The sequence below is a fragment of the Pogoniulus pusillus genome, chromosome 33 (genome assembly GCF_015220805.1).
Source record: "Pogoniulus pusillus isolate bPogPus1 chromosome 33, bPogPus1.pri, whole genome shotgun sequence".
Taxonomy (NCBI): Eukaryota; Metazoa; Chordata; class Aves; order Piciformes; family Lybiidae; genus Pogoniulus; species Pogoniulus pusillus.
This window is the reverse complement of record NC_087296.1, coordinates 12,618,152-12,636,974: the sequence shown is the minus strand read 5'-3', so window position 1 is coordinate 12,636,974 and position 18,823 is coordinate 12,618,152. Positions and strand designations below refer to the sequence as shown.

Here is an 18,823-nt window from a genome sequence, read left to right as displayed (position 1 = left end):
TAAAATAGAATAGCAAAAATTAAGGAAAATAGAATAAACTAAAAATAATAAAATAGATTGTAATAAAATAGAACAGAATACACTAAACTACAAATAATAGAGTCTAATAAAATAGAAAAAAATAATTAAAATAGAATAAACTAAATGAAAAAACAGAGAGTAATAAAATAAAATAGAATGAACTAAAGTAAACAGAATAAACTAAAATGGAATAAACTAAGGTAAAAATAATAGAGTATAATAAAATAGAATGGGGCAGAAGAGAATAAAATAGAATAAACTAAAATCAAAGTAGTAAAATAGAGTATAATAGAATAAAATAGGCTGAAATTGAATGAACTAAAGTAAAACTAATAAACTAAACTAAAAATAATCAAATAAAATATATAGAATAAAATAAAATAGAACAAACTGAATAAAAATTATAAAATAAATTAATAAAATAAATAGTCTAATAAAATATAATAGAATAAATTACAACAAACTAAAATAAAATAAACTAAACTCACAGTAATAAAATAGAGTATAATAAAATAAAATAGAACAAACTGAATAAAAATGATAAAATAAATTAATAAAACTAATAAAATAAAGAGTCTAATAAAATAGAATAGAATAAATTACAACAAACTAAAGTAGAATAAACTAAACTCAAAGTAATAAAATAGAGCATAATAAAATAAAATAGAACAAACTAAACTAAATTAAACTACATTCAACTAAAATAGAATAAACTGAAATATTAAAATAAATTAAACTAAAAATAATAAAATTGAGTATAGTAAAATGGAATAAATTAAAATAAATAAACTAAAATAGAATAAAGTAAAATAAACTAAAAATAATAAAATCGAGTATAGTAAAATAGAATAAATTAAAATCAACTAAAATAGAATAAAGTAAACTAAATAAACTAAAAATTAATAAATTGAGTATAGTAAAATAGAATAAATTAAAATCAACTAAAATAGAATAAAATAAAATAAATACAGTAAAAATTATATACTAAACTAAAAATAACAAAATAACTAGAGTAGAATAAAATAGAATAAATGAAAATAAATAGAATAAACTTATACAGAATAAGCTAAACCAAAAAGCATAAAATAAAGTAAAAAAAAAGAAATTAAAAAATAAAAAACCAATGAAATAGAAGAAAATAGACTAAAATCAAAATAGGAAAATAGAGTATAAAAGAATAAATTAAATAAACTAAAATAGAATGAATTAAGCTAAAAAGCAAAAAAGAAACTAAAAAATAAAAATAATTAAAGAAATAAAATGTAATAAAATAGAGTTAAATAGAATAGACTAAAATTAAAATAATAAGAGTGTAATAGAATAAATGAAATAGAATAAACTAAAATAAAATATATTGACATCAAAATAATACAATAGAGTATAATACAATAAATGAAATAGAATAAACTCAGATAGAATAAACTGAACTAGAAATAATAAAATAGAGTAGAATAGACTAAATTAAATAGACTAAACTAAAACTGAATAAATTAAGCTAAAAAGCAAAAAATAAATTAAAAAATAAAATATAATAAAATAGAGTAGAATAGAATAGAACCAACTAAAATCAAAATAATGCAATAAAGTATAATAGAATAAATGAAATAGAATAAACTAAAAAAGAATTAACTGAAATCAAAATAATACAATAGAGTACAGTAGAATAAATGAAATGGAATAAACTAAAACAGAATAAACTAAGGTAAAAATAATACAATAGAGTAGAATAGAATAAGTGAAATAGAATAAACTAAAATAGATTAAGCCAAACTAAAAATAATACAATAGAGTAGAATAGAATAAGTGAAATAGAATAAACTAAAATAGATTAAGCTAAACTAAAAATAATACAATAGTGTATAATAGAATAAATGAAATAGAATAAACTAAACTAGAAATAATAAAATAGAGTATAATAGACTAAATTAAATAGACTAAAGTAAAACTGAATAAATTAAACTAAAAAGCAAAAAATAAATGAAAGAATAAAATAGAGTAGAATAGAATAGAACAAACTAAAATCAAAATAATGCAATAGAGTATAATAGGATAAATGAAATAGAATAAACTGAAATAGATTAAGCTAAACTAAAAATAATACAATAGAGTATAACAGAATAAATGAAATAGAATAAACTGAAATGGATTAAGCTAAACTAAAAATAATACAATAGAGTATAATAGAATAAATGAAATAGAATAAACTGAAATGGATTAAGCTAAACTAAAAATAATACAATAGAGTAGAATAGAATAAATGAAATAGAATAAACTAAAATAGATTAAGCTAAACTAAAAATAATACAATAGAGTATTACAGAATAAATGAAATAGAATAAACTAAACCAGAATAAACTAAACTAAAAATAATACAATGGAATATAACAGAATAAGTAAAATAGAATAAACTAAAATAGATTAAGCTAAATTAAAAAATACAATAGAGTATAATAGAATAAATTAAATAGAATAAACTGAAATAGATTAAGCTAAACTAAAAATAATCCAATAGAGTATAACACAATAAATGAAATAGAATAAACTAAAATAGATTAAGCTAAACTAAACATAATACAATAGAGTAGAATAGAATAAATGAAATAGAATAAACTGAATTAGATTAAGCTAAACTAAAAATAATACAATAGAGTAGAATAGAATAAATGAAATAGAATAAACTGAAATAGATTAAGCTAAACTAAAAATAATATAATAGAGTATAACACAATAAATTAAATAGAATAAACTAAAATAGGTTAAGCTAAACTAAAAATAATACAATAGAGTATAACAGAATAAATGAAATAGAATAAACTAAAATAGATTAAGCTAAACTAAAAGTAATACAATAGAGTATAATAGAATAAATTAGACTAAACCAGAATAAGCTAAACTAAAAATAATACACTAAAAAACTAAAAAGAAAGTAAAAAGTGAAGAAGAATTAAATAAACAGAGCATAACAGGCTTGAATAAAATAGAACCAACTAAAATCCTAATAATAAAATAGAGTATAGGAGAAGAAAATATAAATAGACTCAAATAACCAGACTAAAAGAGAACTAACAACATAGAACAAGGTAAAGTAACCCCAACTGAAATAAAAGAAAGCCTTGTTGCAGCCTTTCAGAGTTCCTGACATTTGCTGCTCTTCCTGTCCCTAGAAGTAACTGAAGCCATGGCTGCAGTGTGCCTCTCTGTTGTGTTTCCAGCTGTAGGAGCACAAAGAGCCTTATTGCTGGAAGCATTGTTAGGATGGGCATGAGGAAGGAGTTCTTCATAATGAAGGGAGGAAAATACTGGGAGAGAGGAGGTTCCTGTCTAGACATAAGGAAAAAGTTGGTGAGGGATGCGGGAGGATGTGGTGAGAGATGTGTCTCAACTGGAGCAGGTGTTGATCTGTTGGGAGGTAGCAGAGCCCTGCAGAGGGACCTGGCCAGGCTGGATGGGTGGGCAGAGGCCAATGGGATGAGACTGAACAAGGCCAAGTGCAGGGTTCTGCACTTTGGCCACAACAACCCCAAGCAGCACTACAGGCTGGGGCCAGAGTGGCTGAGAGCAGCCAGGCAGAGAGGGAGCTGGGGGTGCTGGGAGAGAGGAGCTGCAGAGGAGGCAGCAGTGTGCCCAGGTGGGCAGCAGAGCCAATGGCATCCTGGGCTGGCTCAGGAGCAGTGTGGGCAGCAGGACAAGGGAGGTTCTTGTGCCCCTGTGCTCAGCACTGCTCAGGCCACACCTTGAGTGCTGTGTCCAGTTCTGGGCTCCTGAATTGCAGAGAGATGTTGAGGTGCTGGAAGGTGTTGAGAGCAGGGCAGCAAGGCTGGGGAGGGGCCTGGAGCAGAGCCCTGTGAGGAGAGGCTGAGGGAGCTGGGGGTGTGCAGCCTGCAGCAGAGGAGGCTCAGGGCAGAGCTCATTGCTGTCTGCAGCTGCCTGCAGGGAGGCTGTAGCCAGGTGGGGTTGGGCTCTGCTGCCAGGCAGGCAGCAACAGAACAAGGGGACACAGCCTCTAGTTGTGCCAGGGCAGGTCTAGGCTGGATGTTAGGAGGAAGTTGTTGTCAGAGAGAGTGATTGGCATTGGAATGGGCTGCCCAGGGAGGTGGTGGAGTTGCTGTGGCTGGAGGTGTTGCAGCCAAGCCTGGCTGGGGCACTTAGTGCCATGGTCTGGTTGCTTGGCCAGGGCTGGGTGCTAGGTCGGACTGGCTGAGCTTGGAGCTCTCTTCCCACCTGCTTGATTCTATGATCCTATGACTTTATTTGAAAAAAATTGAGGGCCTTCTCAGTTTTTTGCAGCCTCAGTGAAATTTTGCCCTCATTTTCCATGGCATTCCAGACTTGGTGTTTTTAAGCAAGGCCATTACAAGAACTAACATGTTTTATCCTAGTATTTAACTCTCTTGGTGACACATCTTTGAGTTTGGAGTCCTTTTGCTCTCCAGAGAGCTGCCCCTGATCAAGAGATGTACCTTAAAAAAAATGAAGACATCTTCTTTGCCCTTTATGCTTTAAAACAAGAAAAGGGAGGAGAAGCAGGGGGAGGTGGAAGGGCAGGTTGTTCATTTGGTAGCTGTGGTGGATTTGACAAGCAAGGCTGTCCCAGGGGATGGTCACCTCCACCTCATGCAGGCATTGCACTCCCCTTCCTCTCTCCCTGCTGGCTTTCTCTTTTCAAGCTGGCAGTGTCACAGATGACAAATTTCCTGCTCTCCTGATGCCTCAGAGAGCAGAATTTGTGTCTGGCTCAGTCCTTGGCAGCTCATGAGAGCAGACTGGCAGGATGGAGGCAGCAGAGATGCGGTGTCTGTGTTCCCCACTCTTCTCCAGTTGCTTGGCTGACCAGTTTGGGCTTGGTGGGTTTAATCCTGCCTGGATCCAGAGCCAGGCCAGGCAGGGAGTGAACTCCAGCAGCCATCTTCTTCTGCCTTGGATCAATATTGGTGAATGGTGCCACATCCAGCGGGCAGCTGTCACTAGTGGTGTCCCTCAGGGGTCAGTGCTGGGCCCCATCCTCTTTAACATCTTCATAGATGATCTGGATGAGGGCATGGAGTCAGTCATCAGCAAGTGTGCAGATGACACCAAGCTGGGGGCAGATGTGGCTGAGTTGGAGGGCAGAAGGGCTCTGCAGTGGGACCTTGACCACCTGGACAGATGGGCAGAGTCCAAGGGGATGGCTTCAATAGCTCCAAGTGCAGGGTGCTGCACTTTGGCCACAGCAACCCCATGCAGAGATACAGGCTGGGGTCAGAGTGGCTGAGAGCAGCCAGACAGAGAGGGATCTGGGGGTGCTGATTGATACCTGCCTGAACATGAGCCAGCAGTGTGCCCAGGTGGCCAAGAGAGCCAGTGGCATCCTGGCCTGCATCAGGAATGGTGTGGCCAGCAGGTGCAGGGAGGTCATTCTGCCCCTGTACTCTGCACTGCTCAGACCACACCTTGAGTGCTGTGTTCAGTTCTGGGCCCCCCAGTTTAGGAGGGACATTGAGATGCTTGAGCATGTCCAGAGAAGGGCAACGAGGCTGGGGAGAGGCCTTGAGCACAGCCCTACGAGGAGAGGCTGAGGGAGCTGGGATTGGTTAGCCTGGAGAAGAGGAGGCTCAGGGCAGACCTTATTGCTGTCTGCAACTACCTGAGGGGATGGTTGTGGCCAGGAGGAGGTTGCTCTCTTCTCTCAGGTGGCCAGCACCAGAAGGAGAGGACACAGCCTCAGGCTGTGCCAGGGGAGATTTAGGCTGGAGGTGAGGAGAAAGTTCTTCCCTGAGAGAGTCATTGGACACTGGAATGGGCTGCCCGGGGAGGTGGTGGAGTCGCCGTCCCTGGAGCTGTTCAAGGCAGGACTGGACGTGGCACTTGGTGCCATGGTCTGGCCTTGAGCTCTGTGCTAAAGGGTTGGACTTGGTGATCTGTGAGGTCTCTTCCAACCCTGATGATACTGGGATACTGTGACACTGTGATTATAAGCAAAAATGCTTGTTAATGCCTTGCACCCTGTCGAGTTTGCAAAGCAGTGATGCTTGCAGGGCTTTCTGCTTGCACATTGATTTTGCAGGATGAAGCTTCTCGATGCACAGAGCTGCTCGTGGAGGGGATTTGTCGGTGCAGGCTGCATTAAATGGACATGGTTAATAGCTGGAGGTGACCACACAAAGGGATTTATAACCAAGCTCAGCTTGCAAACAGTTTGTGAGAAACAGAGGGACTAACTCAGGCCTCACCTGCAGCACTCTGGGCAGCTCTGGGCAGTCACTGCTAGAGAAGTCTTGAGGGGCTGGAGAGGGGCCAGAGGAGAGCCATGAGACTGGGGAGGGAGCTGCAGGGGAAGGCTGCTGAGGAGATGCTGAGGGAGCTGGGGGTGGTCAGCCTGGAGGGAAGGAGGCTCGGAGGGGACCTTAGCACACTCTACCTCAAGGGAAGCTGTAATCAGGTGTGGGTCAGGCTCTGCTCCCAGGCAGCTTGTGCCAGGGGGAGAGGGCATGGCCTGAAGCTGCACCAGGGAAGGGTTAGGTTGGATGTCAGGAAGCACTTCCTGATGGAAAGGGAAATTAGACACTGGGATGGACTGCCCAGGGAGGTGGTGGAGTTGCTGTCCTTGGAGGTGTTTAAGGCAAGACTGGATGTGGCACTCAGTGCCATGGTCTGGTCAGTGTGATGGTGTTAGGCCATAGGCTGGACTGGATGGTCTGAGAGGTCTATTCCAGCCTCACTAATTGTGTCATTCTGTGCCCTCTTGTTGGTTTGTTCACATTCTTTGTTTCAGCCAGAGCTTTAAAAATGGGATGACTTTGTGTATTCCTCTTGGGCACTGAAAAGGAAGAGCCTTCCCTCCTTCATTTGTTTTTAGGTGCCAGGGAAAGGAGCTGCTAACTTTTTATTTCAGCTCAGGAAAGACACAAAACTAATTTCTTCTTTTCCCTTTCTCTCCTTCCTTCCTGCCATTCCCTGGTATCATACTCCATCTCTGCCACTGCACTTATTGGGTTTTCTGGGCAGCAGGAGCAGAGAAAATGGACAAAATCATTTAATGCTGCCCCATAAGTTGTGATGGAAGGAGGATTGCCTTTGCCTTTTGGAGCCCCTGCAGCCATGCACTGATGCTTTGAGAAGCCTGTTCAATTTTACTCTGCCTGGTTAGAAAGCTTTAAAACAAAACCAAGACAGGCAATTCTGCCAGCTTTAATTCTTGTCTACATGCTTAGGCATCTTTTCTTGGTAATCCTTCATCAGGTCCTCCCATCTGTCTGCATATGAATGAGAAACTGTGTGCATGCAGGTGTGAGTCTGTGTGAAGATCATAGAATCACAGTGTCAGGGCTGGAAGGGACCTCCAAAGCTCAGCCAGGCCAACCCCTGCCAGAGCAGGAACACCCAGAGCAGGTCACACAGGAACACATCCAGGCAGCTCTTGGATATCTCCAGAGAGGGAGACTCCACAGCCCCCCTGGGCAGCCTGTGCCAGGGCTCTGTCACCCTCACAGGGGAAGAATTCCTCCTCCTGTTTCCATGGAACTTCCTCTGCCTCAGCTTCCACCACTGCCCCTTGTGCTGTCCCTGGCATCACCCAGCAGAGCTGGCTCCAGCCTCTGGCACTCACCTGCACATATTGATAGCCATTGCTGAGGTCACCTCTCAGGCTCCTCCTCTCCCAGCAGCACAGCCCCAGCTCCCTCAGGCTCTCCTCCTAACAGAGCTGTTCCATTCCCTTCATCACCTTCGTGGCTCTGTGCTGGACTCTCTCAAGCAGTTCCTTGAGGCCTTTCTTGAACTGGGGAGCCCAGAACTGGACACAGTACTCCAGATGTGGCCTCATCAGGGCAGAGCAGAGGGGCAGGAGAACCTCTCTCAACCTACTACCCACAGCCCTTCTAACCCACCCCAGAATGGCATTGCCCCTCCTGGCCACCAGAGCACACTGCTGGCTCATGGTCAAACTCCCTTCCACTATGACCCCCAGATCCCTTTCCCCTTCACTGCCTTCCAGTCCCCAGCCCACACTGCTGCCTGGGATTGTATGTAGATGTGTGCATGGAACTCTTCAGACACCAAAGCACCTTTTTTTCCCCTTTTCCATTATTTGATTATAAACTGAAGAATTGCCTCCTGCTCTCAGTATGGAAGTTCTCTGCTTAGAATCATAGAATCAGCCAGGTTGGAAGAGACCTCCAAATTCATCCAGTCCAACCTAGCACCCAGCCCTAGCCAGTCAACCAGACCATGGCACTAAGTGCCTCAGCCAGTCTTTTCTTGAAGACCTCCAGGGATGGTGACTCCACCACCTTCCTGGGCAGCCCATTCCAATGCCAATCACTCTCTCTGACAACAACTTCCTCCTAACATCCAGCCTAGACCTGCCCTGGCACAACTAGAGGCTCTGTCCCCTTGTTCTGTTGCTGCTTGCCTGGCAGCAGAGCCCAACCCCACCTGGCTACAACCTCCCTTCAGGTTAGTTGTCAACAGCAATGAGCTCTGCCCTGAGCCTCCTCTGCTGCAGGCTGCACACCCCCAGCTCCCTCAGCCTCTCCTCACAGCGCTCTGCTCCAGGCCCCTCCCTGTCCTTGCTGCCCTGCTCTCAACACCTTCCAGCACCCCAGCATCTCTCTTGAATTGAGGATTCCAGAACTGGACACAGCACTCCAGGTGTGTCCTGAGCAGTGCTGAGCACAGGGGCAGAAGAACCTCCCTTGTCCTGCTGCCCACACTGCTCCTGAGCCAGCCCAGGATGCCATTGGCTCTCTTGCCCACCTGGGCACTGCTGGCTCATCTTCAGCCTATCAGCACCCCCAGCTCCCTTTCCTCCTGGCTGCTCTCAGCCACTCTGGCCCCAGCCTGTAGTGCTGCTTGGGGTTGTTGTGGCCAAAGTGCAGAACCCTGCACTTGGCCTCATTCAATCTCATCCCATTGGCCTCTGCCCACCCATTCAGGCTGGCCAGGTCCCTCTGCAGGGCTCTGCTACCCTCCAACAGCTCCGCAGCTGCTCCTAGCTTGGTGTCATCTGCAAACTCACTGATGCTGGACTCAATCCCCTCGTCCAGATCATCTGCAGAGCAGAGGAAGCTGATGATGAGCTGGCATCATCCTGCACTTAGGTAGCTGCCCTAACGGAGCAATAAACCTTCTAATGCCCTTTTCTGTTTTGAGCAGGGGATGTTGAAAAGTGACCAAGCCCTGGACAGTTTCAGGAGAGGCATTGAGAGGTTGGGTTAACATCTGAACAGGCCAAAAGCCATCTGCTTCAGCAACTTGTAACGTTTCATCCTTGACAACCGTGGAGGAATGAGGCAGTCTATTTTGGTGGAGTGGACAGATTTCTGTCCATCTGTGCTTGTGCTGCAGCATGTCACTTGTGCTTTAGATCTACATAGCTCTGAGCCAAGAGAGAAGCCACAGCAAGGTCAAGAGGTGGAGATGCTTGTCAGCACATTCTGTCTCTAACAATGTGACAACTGGAAGTTGGTGCTTCAAGCACAGCCTGGGGGCAGTCATTATGTTGGGTCTTGAAGCTCAGTTTTTTCTCTAGTATCATTTCAGAGGGAAATGCTAACTTCAGATGCTTCTGATTAGCCAAAGGTTTCATCTGCTGGAGCTTAAAGTCAGACTCATTCCTGGGTGGCTGCAAAAGAGAGAAGCCTAAAACAGAATAGATAATTGGGGGAAAAAAACAAACACCAACTGGTTGTTAGGAGGCTGTGCACAGAGGTGTGCTGGTGTTCCTCCTGAGCCTGTGCACAGAGGTGTGCTGGTGTTCCTCCTGAGCCTGTGCACAGAAGTGTGCTGGTGTTTCTCCTGAGCCTGTGCACAGAGGTGTGCTGGTGTTCTTCCTGAGCCTGTGCACAGAGGTTTGGTGTTCTTCGTGAGGAAAATGGATTCTGCTTCTTTCCCATGCCTGCACTGGGAAGCATTGCTGCATGTCAAGCCTTTGTTTCTGCTCCGCACCCATGCATCTGCTGTCTTCCCTCCCTCCCTCCCTCCCTCCCTCCCTTCCTTCCTTCCTTCCTTCCTTCCTTCCTTCCTTCCTTCCTTCCTTCCTTCCTTCCTTCCTTCCTTCCTTCCTTCCTTCCTTCCCCTTCCTTCCCCTTCCTTCCCCTTCCTTCCTTCCTTCCTTCCTTCCTTCCTTCCTTCCTTCCTTCCTTCCTTCCTTCCTTCCTTCCTTCCTTCCTTCCTTCCTTCCTTCCTTCCTTCCTTCCTTCCCTGTTTCACTTTGCACAAAGCAGTTGAGTTACTCCTGCTACGGGACTAGAGAGCTGCCCTTAGCCCCTTCTCTCAAAGCTGTGCTGCTTTTCCTCTCTCTCACCAGTGCCTACCAGATCGTGGTTGAGGAGCTGCACCCCCACCGGACGAAGCGAGAAACGGGAGCCATGGAGTGCTACCAGATCCCTGTCACCTACCAGACGGCTCTTAGCGGGGGGTCACCCTATTACTTTGCTGCTGAGCTGCCCCCAGGCAACCTGCCAGAGCCAGCCCCCTTTACTGTGGGTGACAACAGGACTTACCAGGGCTTCTGGAACCCACCGCTGGCTCCTCGGAAGGGCTACAACATCTATTTCCAGGCCATGAGCAGCGTCGAGAAGGTAAGTGCCAACCACAGCTTTCACTGAGTTACAGGGTGCTGAGGGCTGGAGGCCACCACTGGAGGTCATCTGCCCCAGCCCCCTGCCAGAGCAGGTTCCCATACGTGAGGTTGTACAGGACGGCATCCATACGGGTTTGGAGTGTGCCCAGAGAAAGAAGCTCCACCACCTCTCTGGGCAGCCTGCTCCAGTGTTCCACCATCCTCCTCGTGCTTAGATGGAACTTCCTAAGAATGGAATGGAATGGAATGGAATGGAATGGAATGGAATAGAATAGAATAGAATAGAATAGAATAGAATAGAATAGAATAGAATAGAATAGAATAGAATAGAATAGAATAGAATAGAATCGACCAGGTTAGAAGAGACCTCCCAGATCATCCAGTCCAACCTAGCACCCAGCCCTGGCCAAGCAACCAGACCATGGCACTAAGTGCCCCAGCCAGGCTTTGTTGAACTCCACCAGGGACAGCAACTCCACCACCTCCCTGAGCAGCCTGTGTTTAGGTTTGTGCCTGTTACTGCTTGTCTGTGCTCCTGGAAAGAGTCAAAGTCATGCCCATGGTAACAACCAGGACTTAAGGGTTAGCTGAAGCTGGCAGTGGCTGTAATCCCTTGTGTGCTGTGACAGCAGCTGCCTTTGTCTCATAGGAACTGCTACTAGATGAGAGCTTAATACACCTTGCAGTAACTGCCTGAGCAAAGTCATTACTGGGTTCACTTTGAGGCCTTCCCTCAGAGGAGAGATGTTGAGCTGTTGGAGCATGTCCAGTAAAGGGCAACCAAGCTGGTGAAGGGTCTGCAGAACAGGGCTGGTGAGGAGCAGCTGGGGGAACTGAGATTGCTTAGTCTGGAGAAGGAGAAGCTGAGGGCAGACCTCATTACTTTCCACAACTCCTTGAAAGGAGGTTGCAGGGAGGTGGAGATTGGTCTCTTTTCCTTAGGATCAGGTGATAAAACAAGAGGAAATGGCCTGAAATTGTGCCAGGGGAGGTTTAAGTTAGAGATTTGGTGCAAGGGTGGTCAGTCATTGGCACAGGCTGCCCAGGGAGGTGGTGGAGTTCCCATCCCTGGAGGTGTTCCAGAAACCTGTGGCCTTGCACTTTGGGGCATGGTTTAATGGCCACGGTGGTGTTGGGTTGCTGATTGGATCTTAGAGGTCTTTTCCAACCCAAACAATTCTGATTCTGTGATTTCAGTGCTGTGACTCCACCTCCTCAGCAAATACCATCCACAGGCCTTTGTCCAGCTCTCAGCACTTGTCTATTTCAGAAGATGAAACCACTGCAGGATAAAGAGAATGCAGGCTAAGAAAACAGTGCAGACTTTCTGAGCCTCTCACACTGAACATCAGATCAAAAGCAGAAATTTGCTTGACCAAAAGTAACCCCAGGCCCTTGAAGAGCCTTTCTGTAAAGATCTGCTTCAGGCTTGCTCCACTGCTAGGCAGTAGCAGAAATGTGGCTGTTGCTCAGCTCCTTGATGTTTTCTTTGTGGTTCTGTGCTTTGTGCTGGCTCTGTGTGTGGATGGAAGCAAGGAGGAGAACCAGGGAGGGAGTTTCAAGGTGGGGGGAAGAACTGTGGCTCTGCCAGCCCCTGCTGTTGCTCTTGGATGCTTTTTCATCTTGTAAATGAAAAAAAGAAGGCAGGGGAAATGATCAGTGAGGAAGGATTGTGATAGAGAGGCCTCACATATTAAAATATTTACACTTTCAATTTGTAGTTCAGAGCCCAGGAAGGAAAAACTGCTTTAGTGTGAGGGTGCTGGAGCCCTGGAGCAGGCTGCCCAGAGAGGCTGTGGAGTCTCCTTCTCTAGAGACATTCAAGACCCAGCTGGATGTGTTCCTGTGTGACCTGCCCTATGTGAGCCTGCTCTGACAGGGAGGTTGGACTCAGTCGTCTCCAGAGGTCACTTCCAACCCTAAGGAATAGGTTGCAGTAATACCTCCATAGGAACCTGCTTATGAGATGTGCAGGCAGGTCAGAAAAGGGCTAGAGAGGACTGCTGGATTGATAACCTCTGAGATACTCCAGAGGCTTTGGAAAGGAGCTGAAGCCACAGAGTCACAGACACATTCAGTTTGAAAAGTCCCTCAGGATCACAGGCTCACAGGATGTCAGGTGTTGGAAGGGACCCAAATAGAGACTGAGGGAGCTGGGGGTGTGCAGCCTGCAGAAGAGGAGGCTCAGGGCAGACCTCATTGCTCTCTACAACTACCTGCAGGGAGGCTGTAGCCAGGTGGGGTTGGGCTCTGCTGCCAGGCAAGCAGCAACAGAACAAGGGGACACAGCCAGGGCAGGTCTAGGCTGGATGTTGTTAGGAAGTTGTTGTCAGAGAGTGATTGGCATTGGAATGGGCTGCCCAGGGAGGTGGTAGAGTGCCTATCCCTGGAGGTGTTTAAAATGAGACTGAATGAGGCACTTAGTGCCATGGTCTGGTTAATTGGAAGGTGTTAGGTGATAGGTTGGAGTCTCAAAGGTCTCTTCCAACCTGCTTAATTCTGTGATTCATTCTGTACGAGCTGCGCTGGCAGAGCAGCTTTAGTGTGTTGTACCTGTTACTTGGGAATCTCATGGAGGAGAGAGATCCCAGGGGATGTATTCAGGGCTGGAGTGCTTGACTAGAGGGAGCCTATTTTATAGATGGAATCTGTCATTATTATATTTTCTAATGACATGCTAATAGTGTTCAGAGTGATCTGATCCAGCGGCAGCTGCATCCTCTCACACGACCTTCTGCTGTTTCAGAATGTTTGCCTTTAGAATGACTGCACAGTGTGCAGCAAGGTCAGAAAACCCATTTATGGCTGACCCTCATCTGTTCAGCTTGTCCAAACTGTGCAGATAACCCAAGTCGTTTCTCTGTTCATTTCAGTCACTGCACACCCCTCTCCCCCCCCTAAAAAAAAAAGGAAGTGAAATCCATACAAATAGTCTTTGTGTGTGCAACTTCTCCTGGAGCATGGTGCTGGCAAGGCTCCATCTCTCCTGGGCATGGAATGGGCTGCCCAGGGAGGTGGTGGAGTGGCTGTGCCTGGAGGTGTTGAAGCCAAGCCTGGCTGAGGCACTTAGTGCCATGGTCTGGTTGCTTGGCCAGGGCTGGGTGCTAGGCTGGGCTGGCTGAGCTTGGAGCTCTCTTCCAACCTGGTTGATGAGAAGAGAAGGCTTCAGAAGTGACTTCATTGCTGTCTACAACTCCCTGAAGGGAGGCTGTAGCCAGGTGAGGTTGGGCTCTTCTGCAAGGCAAGCAGCAACAGCACAAGGGGACACAGCCTCAAGAATCATAGAATCATAGAATGGTCTGGGTTGGAAGAGACCTCCAAAGGTCATCTAATCAGCCTACCTCCCCCAGCCTGTCCCTGTGCAGCAGGGACCAAAACTGAGTACTCCAGAGCCCTGAGCCACTTTGCTGAGTTGTCCCAGCTGGATGATCAGATCTGTGGTGGATGTATGGAGCATGGGAGGGGAAGAAAAGCAACCTGCTCTGACTGTTCTCTTTACTTTTGTCTCCTCAACAGGAAACCAAAACTCAGTGTGTTCGAATAGCTACGAAAGGTAAGAGGTCTGTTGTTCCTGCAGATGAGCTCTTCCACTGAGGTCTGTGTTTCTGTTCAGTGTTTGAGCCACAGCCACCACTGTCCCTCTCTCTTGAACCACTTGATGGCCTTTACAATTTCATGAGCTACTGCTTTTTATTCTGTGGTGTTGGGCTGAGGGAGGCCTGGTGTAGTGATGCTCAGAGTGCAGCAGAGCAGGCACTCAGGTTTTTGTCCCCTGGCTGCTTGGCTGGGCTAGAGACTAGAGAGCACACTTGCTTAAACTGTCTGTTATGCTAACAGTTATTTGCAGGCAGGGGTGGAAGTAATTGCAGTGAAGGACACAGTAGTTAATTTTCCCAGGGAAGAGCTCTGGCTGTTAGCTCATGCAGGGTTGATTTGAGAGAGCCTCAAGCCTTTGAGAGCAAGTAAGGCTCAGAGCTACGAGTGGCTGCGTCGCTGTCAGCATAAATCACATTGACCCCACAGGCAGTGGGGTTAATCACAGACTGCTCACTCCAAAGTGCTGATTCATCTGCAAAAGAGGGCTTGGTTCTTTTGCATTGGCTGTATTCAGATCCACTCATTTTGGTTGCTTGATTGTCTCAGTGTGAGTGTTTGCTGGACTCCGACAGAAGATGTGGAAGAGAACTCTGCAGAGACCAAACGCTGCTCACTGCATTGTCTCTTTCTAATTGCATGTTGGTACTCAGCACAAAAACAACTTCAGTCGTAGGGCCTGAGGAAGAGAAGGCTCCAGGGACACCTCACAGCAGCCTTCCAGTACCTGAAGGGGGCTACAGAGCTGCTGGGGAGGGACTTTGGACAAGGGCTGGGAGTACCAGGATGAAGGACAATGGCTTTGAGCTGGGAGAAGGGAGATTGAGACTGAAGATGAGGATGAAATTCTTTATAGTGTGCGTGGGGAGACACTGGCACAGGTTCCCCAGGGAGGTTGTGGACACTCCCTCCCTGGTGGTGTTCAAGGTCAGGTTGGATGAGGTCTTGAGCAACTTTGGCTAGTGGGGGGGACTGTTGACAAGGTCTTGTAATGACAGGACAAGGAGAAATGGGTTTAAACTGGAAGAGGGGAGATTCAAACTAGATGTTATGAAAGATTTAGGCTGGAGGTGAGGAGAAAGTTCTTCCCTGAGAGAGTCACTGGACACTGGAATGGGCTGCCCGGGGAGGTGGTGGAGTCGCCGTCCCTGGAGCTGTTCAAGGCAGGACTGGACGTGGCACTTGGTGCCATGGTCTGGCCTTGAGCTCTGTGCTAAAGGGTTGGACTTGATGGTCTGTGAGGTCTCTTCCAATCCTAATAATACTGTGATACTGTAATACTGTGAATGAGGGTGGTGAGACACTGCACAGGTTGCCCAGGGAGGTTGTGGATGCCTCCTCCCTAGAGGTCTTCAAAGCCAGGTTGGACAGAGCTTTGAGCAGCCCATCCCTGGGCTAGTGGGAAGTGTCCCTGCCCATGGCAGGGAGTTTGGAACTGGATGATCTTTCGGGTCCCTTCCAACCCAAACCATTCTATGAATGAGTTGCTGTGCACCCTTCCATAATCCCTCCCTGGAGGTGTTTGAGGCCAGTTGGGATGAGACCTTGAGCAAGCTGGGTTGGTGGGAGGTGTCCCTGCCCAGGGCAGGGGAGTTTAGAACTGGATGATCTTTAAAGTCCCTTCCAACCCAAACCATTGTATGAATGTATGAGTTGCTGTGCACCTTCCCAAAGTCCCCTCCCTGGAGGTGTTTGAGGCCAGGTTGGATGAGACCTTGAGCAAGCTGGGTTGGTGGGAGGTGTCCCTGCCCAGGGCAGGGAGTTTGGAACTGGATGATCTTTAAGGTCCCTTCCAACCAAAGCCATTCCCTAAGTCCATGGTTGTATGAGCAAGCAGCCACTCTAAACTACCATGGTGCCCTATCAGGATCAGTTTTTCAACCACCTCTTTGGATTTAACACTTTTCCAATTAAAAGCAGATGCCTCTGAGGAGACTGTTCCAGGCCAGTGTTAATTCTTGAGAAATCAGAGAATAAAATCTCCTCCTCAAGACACATTAATATTTTCATCAAGTGAAGCTAATAAACCCAGGAAATTAAACCCATGAACTAAGTCTTCTGTGAAAAATACCTCAGCATTATCTCTCTTATGTTTACCTGGCAAGATGAAATGTTTGAATTAAAATGTATTTGCATAAACAAATGTTTATGTAACACATTGTGGGTGTTGCAGGCAAGGGAGAGGCATGGAAGCCTCAGGAGTAACTCTGAAGATTGCAGCAGTGAGGAAGGGGAAAGCAGTGGTGCCCCTCATGAATTTTTCTGGGTAGTAATAACAAAAGAGGGAAGGAATTTGTCTAGAGGCCAATAGGATGAGATTGAACAAGGCCAAATGCAGGGTTCTACACTTTGGCCACAACAACCCCAAGCAGCACTGCAGGCTTGGGGCCAGAGTGGCTGAGAGCAGCCAGGCAGAGAGGGAGCTGGGGGTGCTGGGAGAGAGGAGCTGCAGAGGAGGCAGCAGTGCCCAGGTGGGCAGCAGAGCCAATGGCATCCTGGGCTGGCTCAGCAGCAGTGTGGGCAGCAGGACAAGGGAGGTTCTTGTGCCCCTGTGCTCAGCACTGCTCAGGCCACAGCTGGAGTGCTGTGTCCAGTTCTGGGCTCCTCCATTGCAGAGAGATGTTGAGGTGCTGGAAGGTGTTTGGAGAAGGGCAGCAAGGCTGGGGAGGGGCCTGGAGCAGAGCCCTGTGAGGAGAGGCTGAGGGAGCTGGGGGTGTGCAGCCTGCAGCAGAGGAGGCTCAGGGCAGAGCTCATTGCTGTCTGCAGCTGCCTGCAGGGAGGCTGTAGCCAGGTGGGGTTGGGCTCTGCTGCCAGGCACCCAGCAAGAGAACAAGGGGACACACCCTCAAGCTGTGCCAGGGCATGTTGAGGCTGGATGTTAGGAGGAAGTTGTTGGCAGAGAGAGTGATTGGCATTGGAATGGGCTGCCCAGGGAGGTGCTGGAGTTGTCCCTGGAGGTGTTCAAGAAAAGCCTGGCTGAGGCACTTAGTGCCATGGTCTGTTTGACTGGATAGGGCTGGGTGCTAGGTTGGCCTGGATGAGCTTGGAGCTCTCTTCCAACCTGTCTGATTCTATGACCTATGATCTATTCTATGACTCAGGTTCTTCCTCACCTGAGTCATAGAATATATCATAGGTCATAGAGCTCCTTGAGGTGGAGCTTCCTGTGCTGCAGTTTCCATCCATTGCTGCTTGCCCTGTCCCAGGGCACAAGTCAGCAGAAGCTGTACCTTCCTTCTCAACACCCAGCTCCCAGAATTAGGGGAGGAAATACATATTGGTTGACAAACAGAAAAGTGTTACTTAGCATTTCCTTAAAGTATGCTCTCAAACTTCCTGAACCTAATTTGGTTAGGCAGAGTTCCCCCAGTCCCTGTCCTGGTCATGGCACAGTGAGTGTGTGATAACTGAACCTGCCTAACCAAAGCATCGCTGGAGGAGCCAAGGCAAGATTGCACTTCAGAGTCACACAGGATGCTGGGGACTGCTCAGCCACATCTTGGAGTGCAGCTTTTCATTTTACATTTCATTTTACAGCCTGAAACGTTATCAACTAACTGCTATGGGAAGGCAGCCAGATTAACATGGTCAGAGGAGAGGGGCACTTCACTTTAGTTCTCATTGTAAATAGACATTTGAGAGGCCAGAAAGGACAGCAGAGCTGTTATTAAGCAGGCAGTCCATGGAGCTGACATTTCTGACAGTCTTTGGGCTGCCAAGTTTGAGGCTAACACTGACTTACATGGAGGGGTTTTTTTGGTTTGTTTTGTTTAGGGGACTAGGGAAGAAAAAGGAAATTTAATTAGAAGAAATCTATTCTGGCAATAAAGAAAGAAGTGATGAGGCCTGGCAGCTCTGTCCCAAAGGAGTTAGAAGGAATTAAATGAAGTCCAAGGTTCCTCACTCCACATTTGAAGCATGAACTTCTGCACCTCCAAAGTTGTTTTCCCTCGTGGCTTTCATTTGTGTTGTCAGCTCAGGCGGTGTGAAGAGAAAAACTTCTCTACCTCGATGCAGGTTTGGGTCCTGCAGATGGGTGAAAATGCCATTTGAGCTGGTGGGCATCTGGAAGCAATTGTGAAATAGCAGCAAATGACTTTTTAATCTGATTTGAGGAACAAAAAGGTCTGGGGGGTAACATTTCAACTGCAAGTGTGCATTTAGTCCGCCGTCGTTATTGCTCTGAATTCATTCCCACAGCAGTTGGGGATTGATCCAAAGGCCTTTGATGTCAATGGGAGTCCTTCCACTGACATTAATGTGCTTTGGATTAGGTCTTTAGAAGTCATAAATCTGTCTAGACCATAATTATTTCCTTGAAATTGTTCCTGATGATGTTGCTGCTCTTAGGGAAATGGGTGGAAGTCAAATCACCTCCTGTAGCAGGATGCTCAGCACTGCCTGCTGCTGATTAATGCACAAGCAGGGGAAGATGTCAGTTGCTAAATGCATCTGAAGCCAGGCTCCCCTCACTCTTGTTTTTGTGTTTGGATCAATGCTCCTGCAATGTCTTTTAGCTGCACTGGAGACCAAAGTGGCAGTATCAATTTAGAGCAGAATGCAGGTGTTGCCTAAGTCACATCTTTCTTTTCACTCGTTCACAGGGCAAAAAAAAAACCCAACCCAACCTTCTTTTGATGTGTTTAA

At 46.1% G+C, this 18,823-nt stretch overlaps 1 protein-coding gene across 11 annotated transcripts in view; it reads left to right on the top strand.

The window, feature by feature from the left end:
• The window catches only part of PTPRK (protein tyrosine phosphatase receptor type K), a 609,180-nt gene that overhangs the window by 481,433 nt on the left and 108,924 nt on the right, over positions 1-18,823 (top strand). For all 11 annotated transcript variants that reach the window (XM_064170307.1, XM_064170306.1, XM_064170297.1 and 8 more), the window contains exons 12-13: positions 10,307-10,580; positions 14,099-14,135. In XM_064170307.1, coding sequence (XP_064026377.1) covers positions 10,307-10,580; positions 14,099-14,135 — 311 coding nt within the window. The remainder of the gene's footprint in view (positions 1-10,306; positions 10,581-14,098; positions 14,136-18,823) is intronic.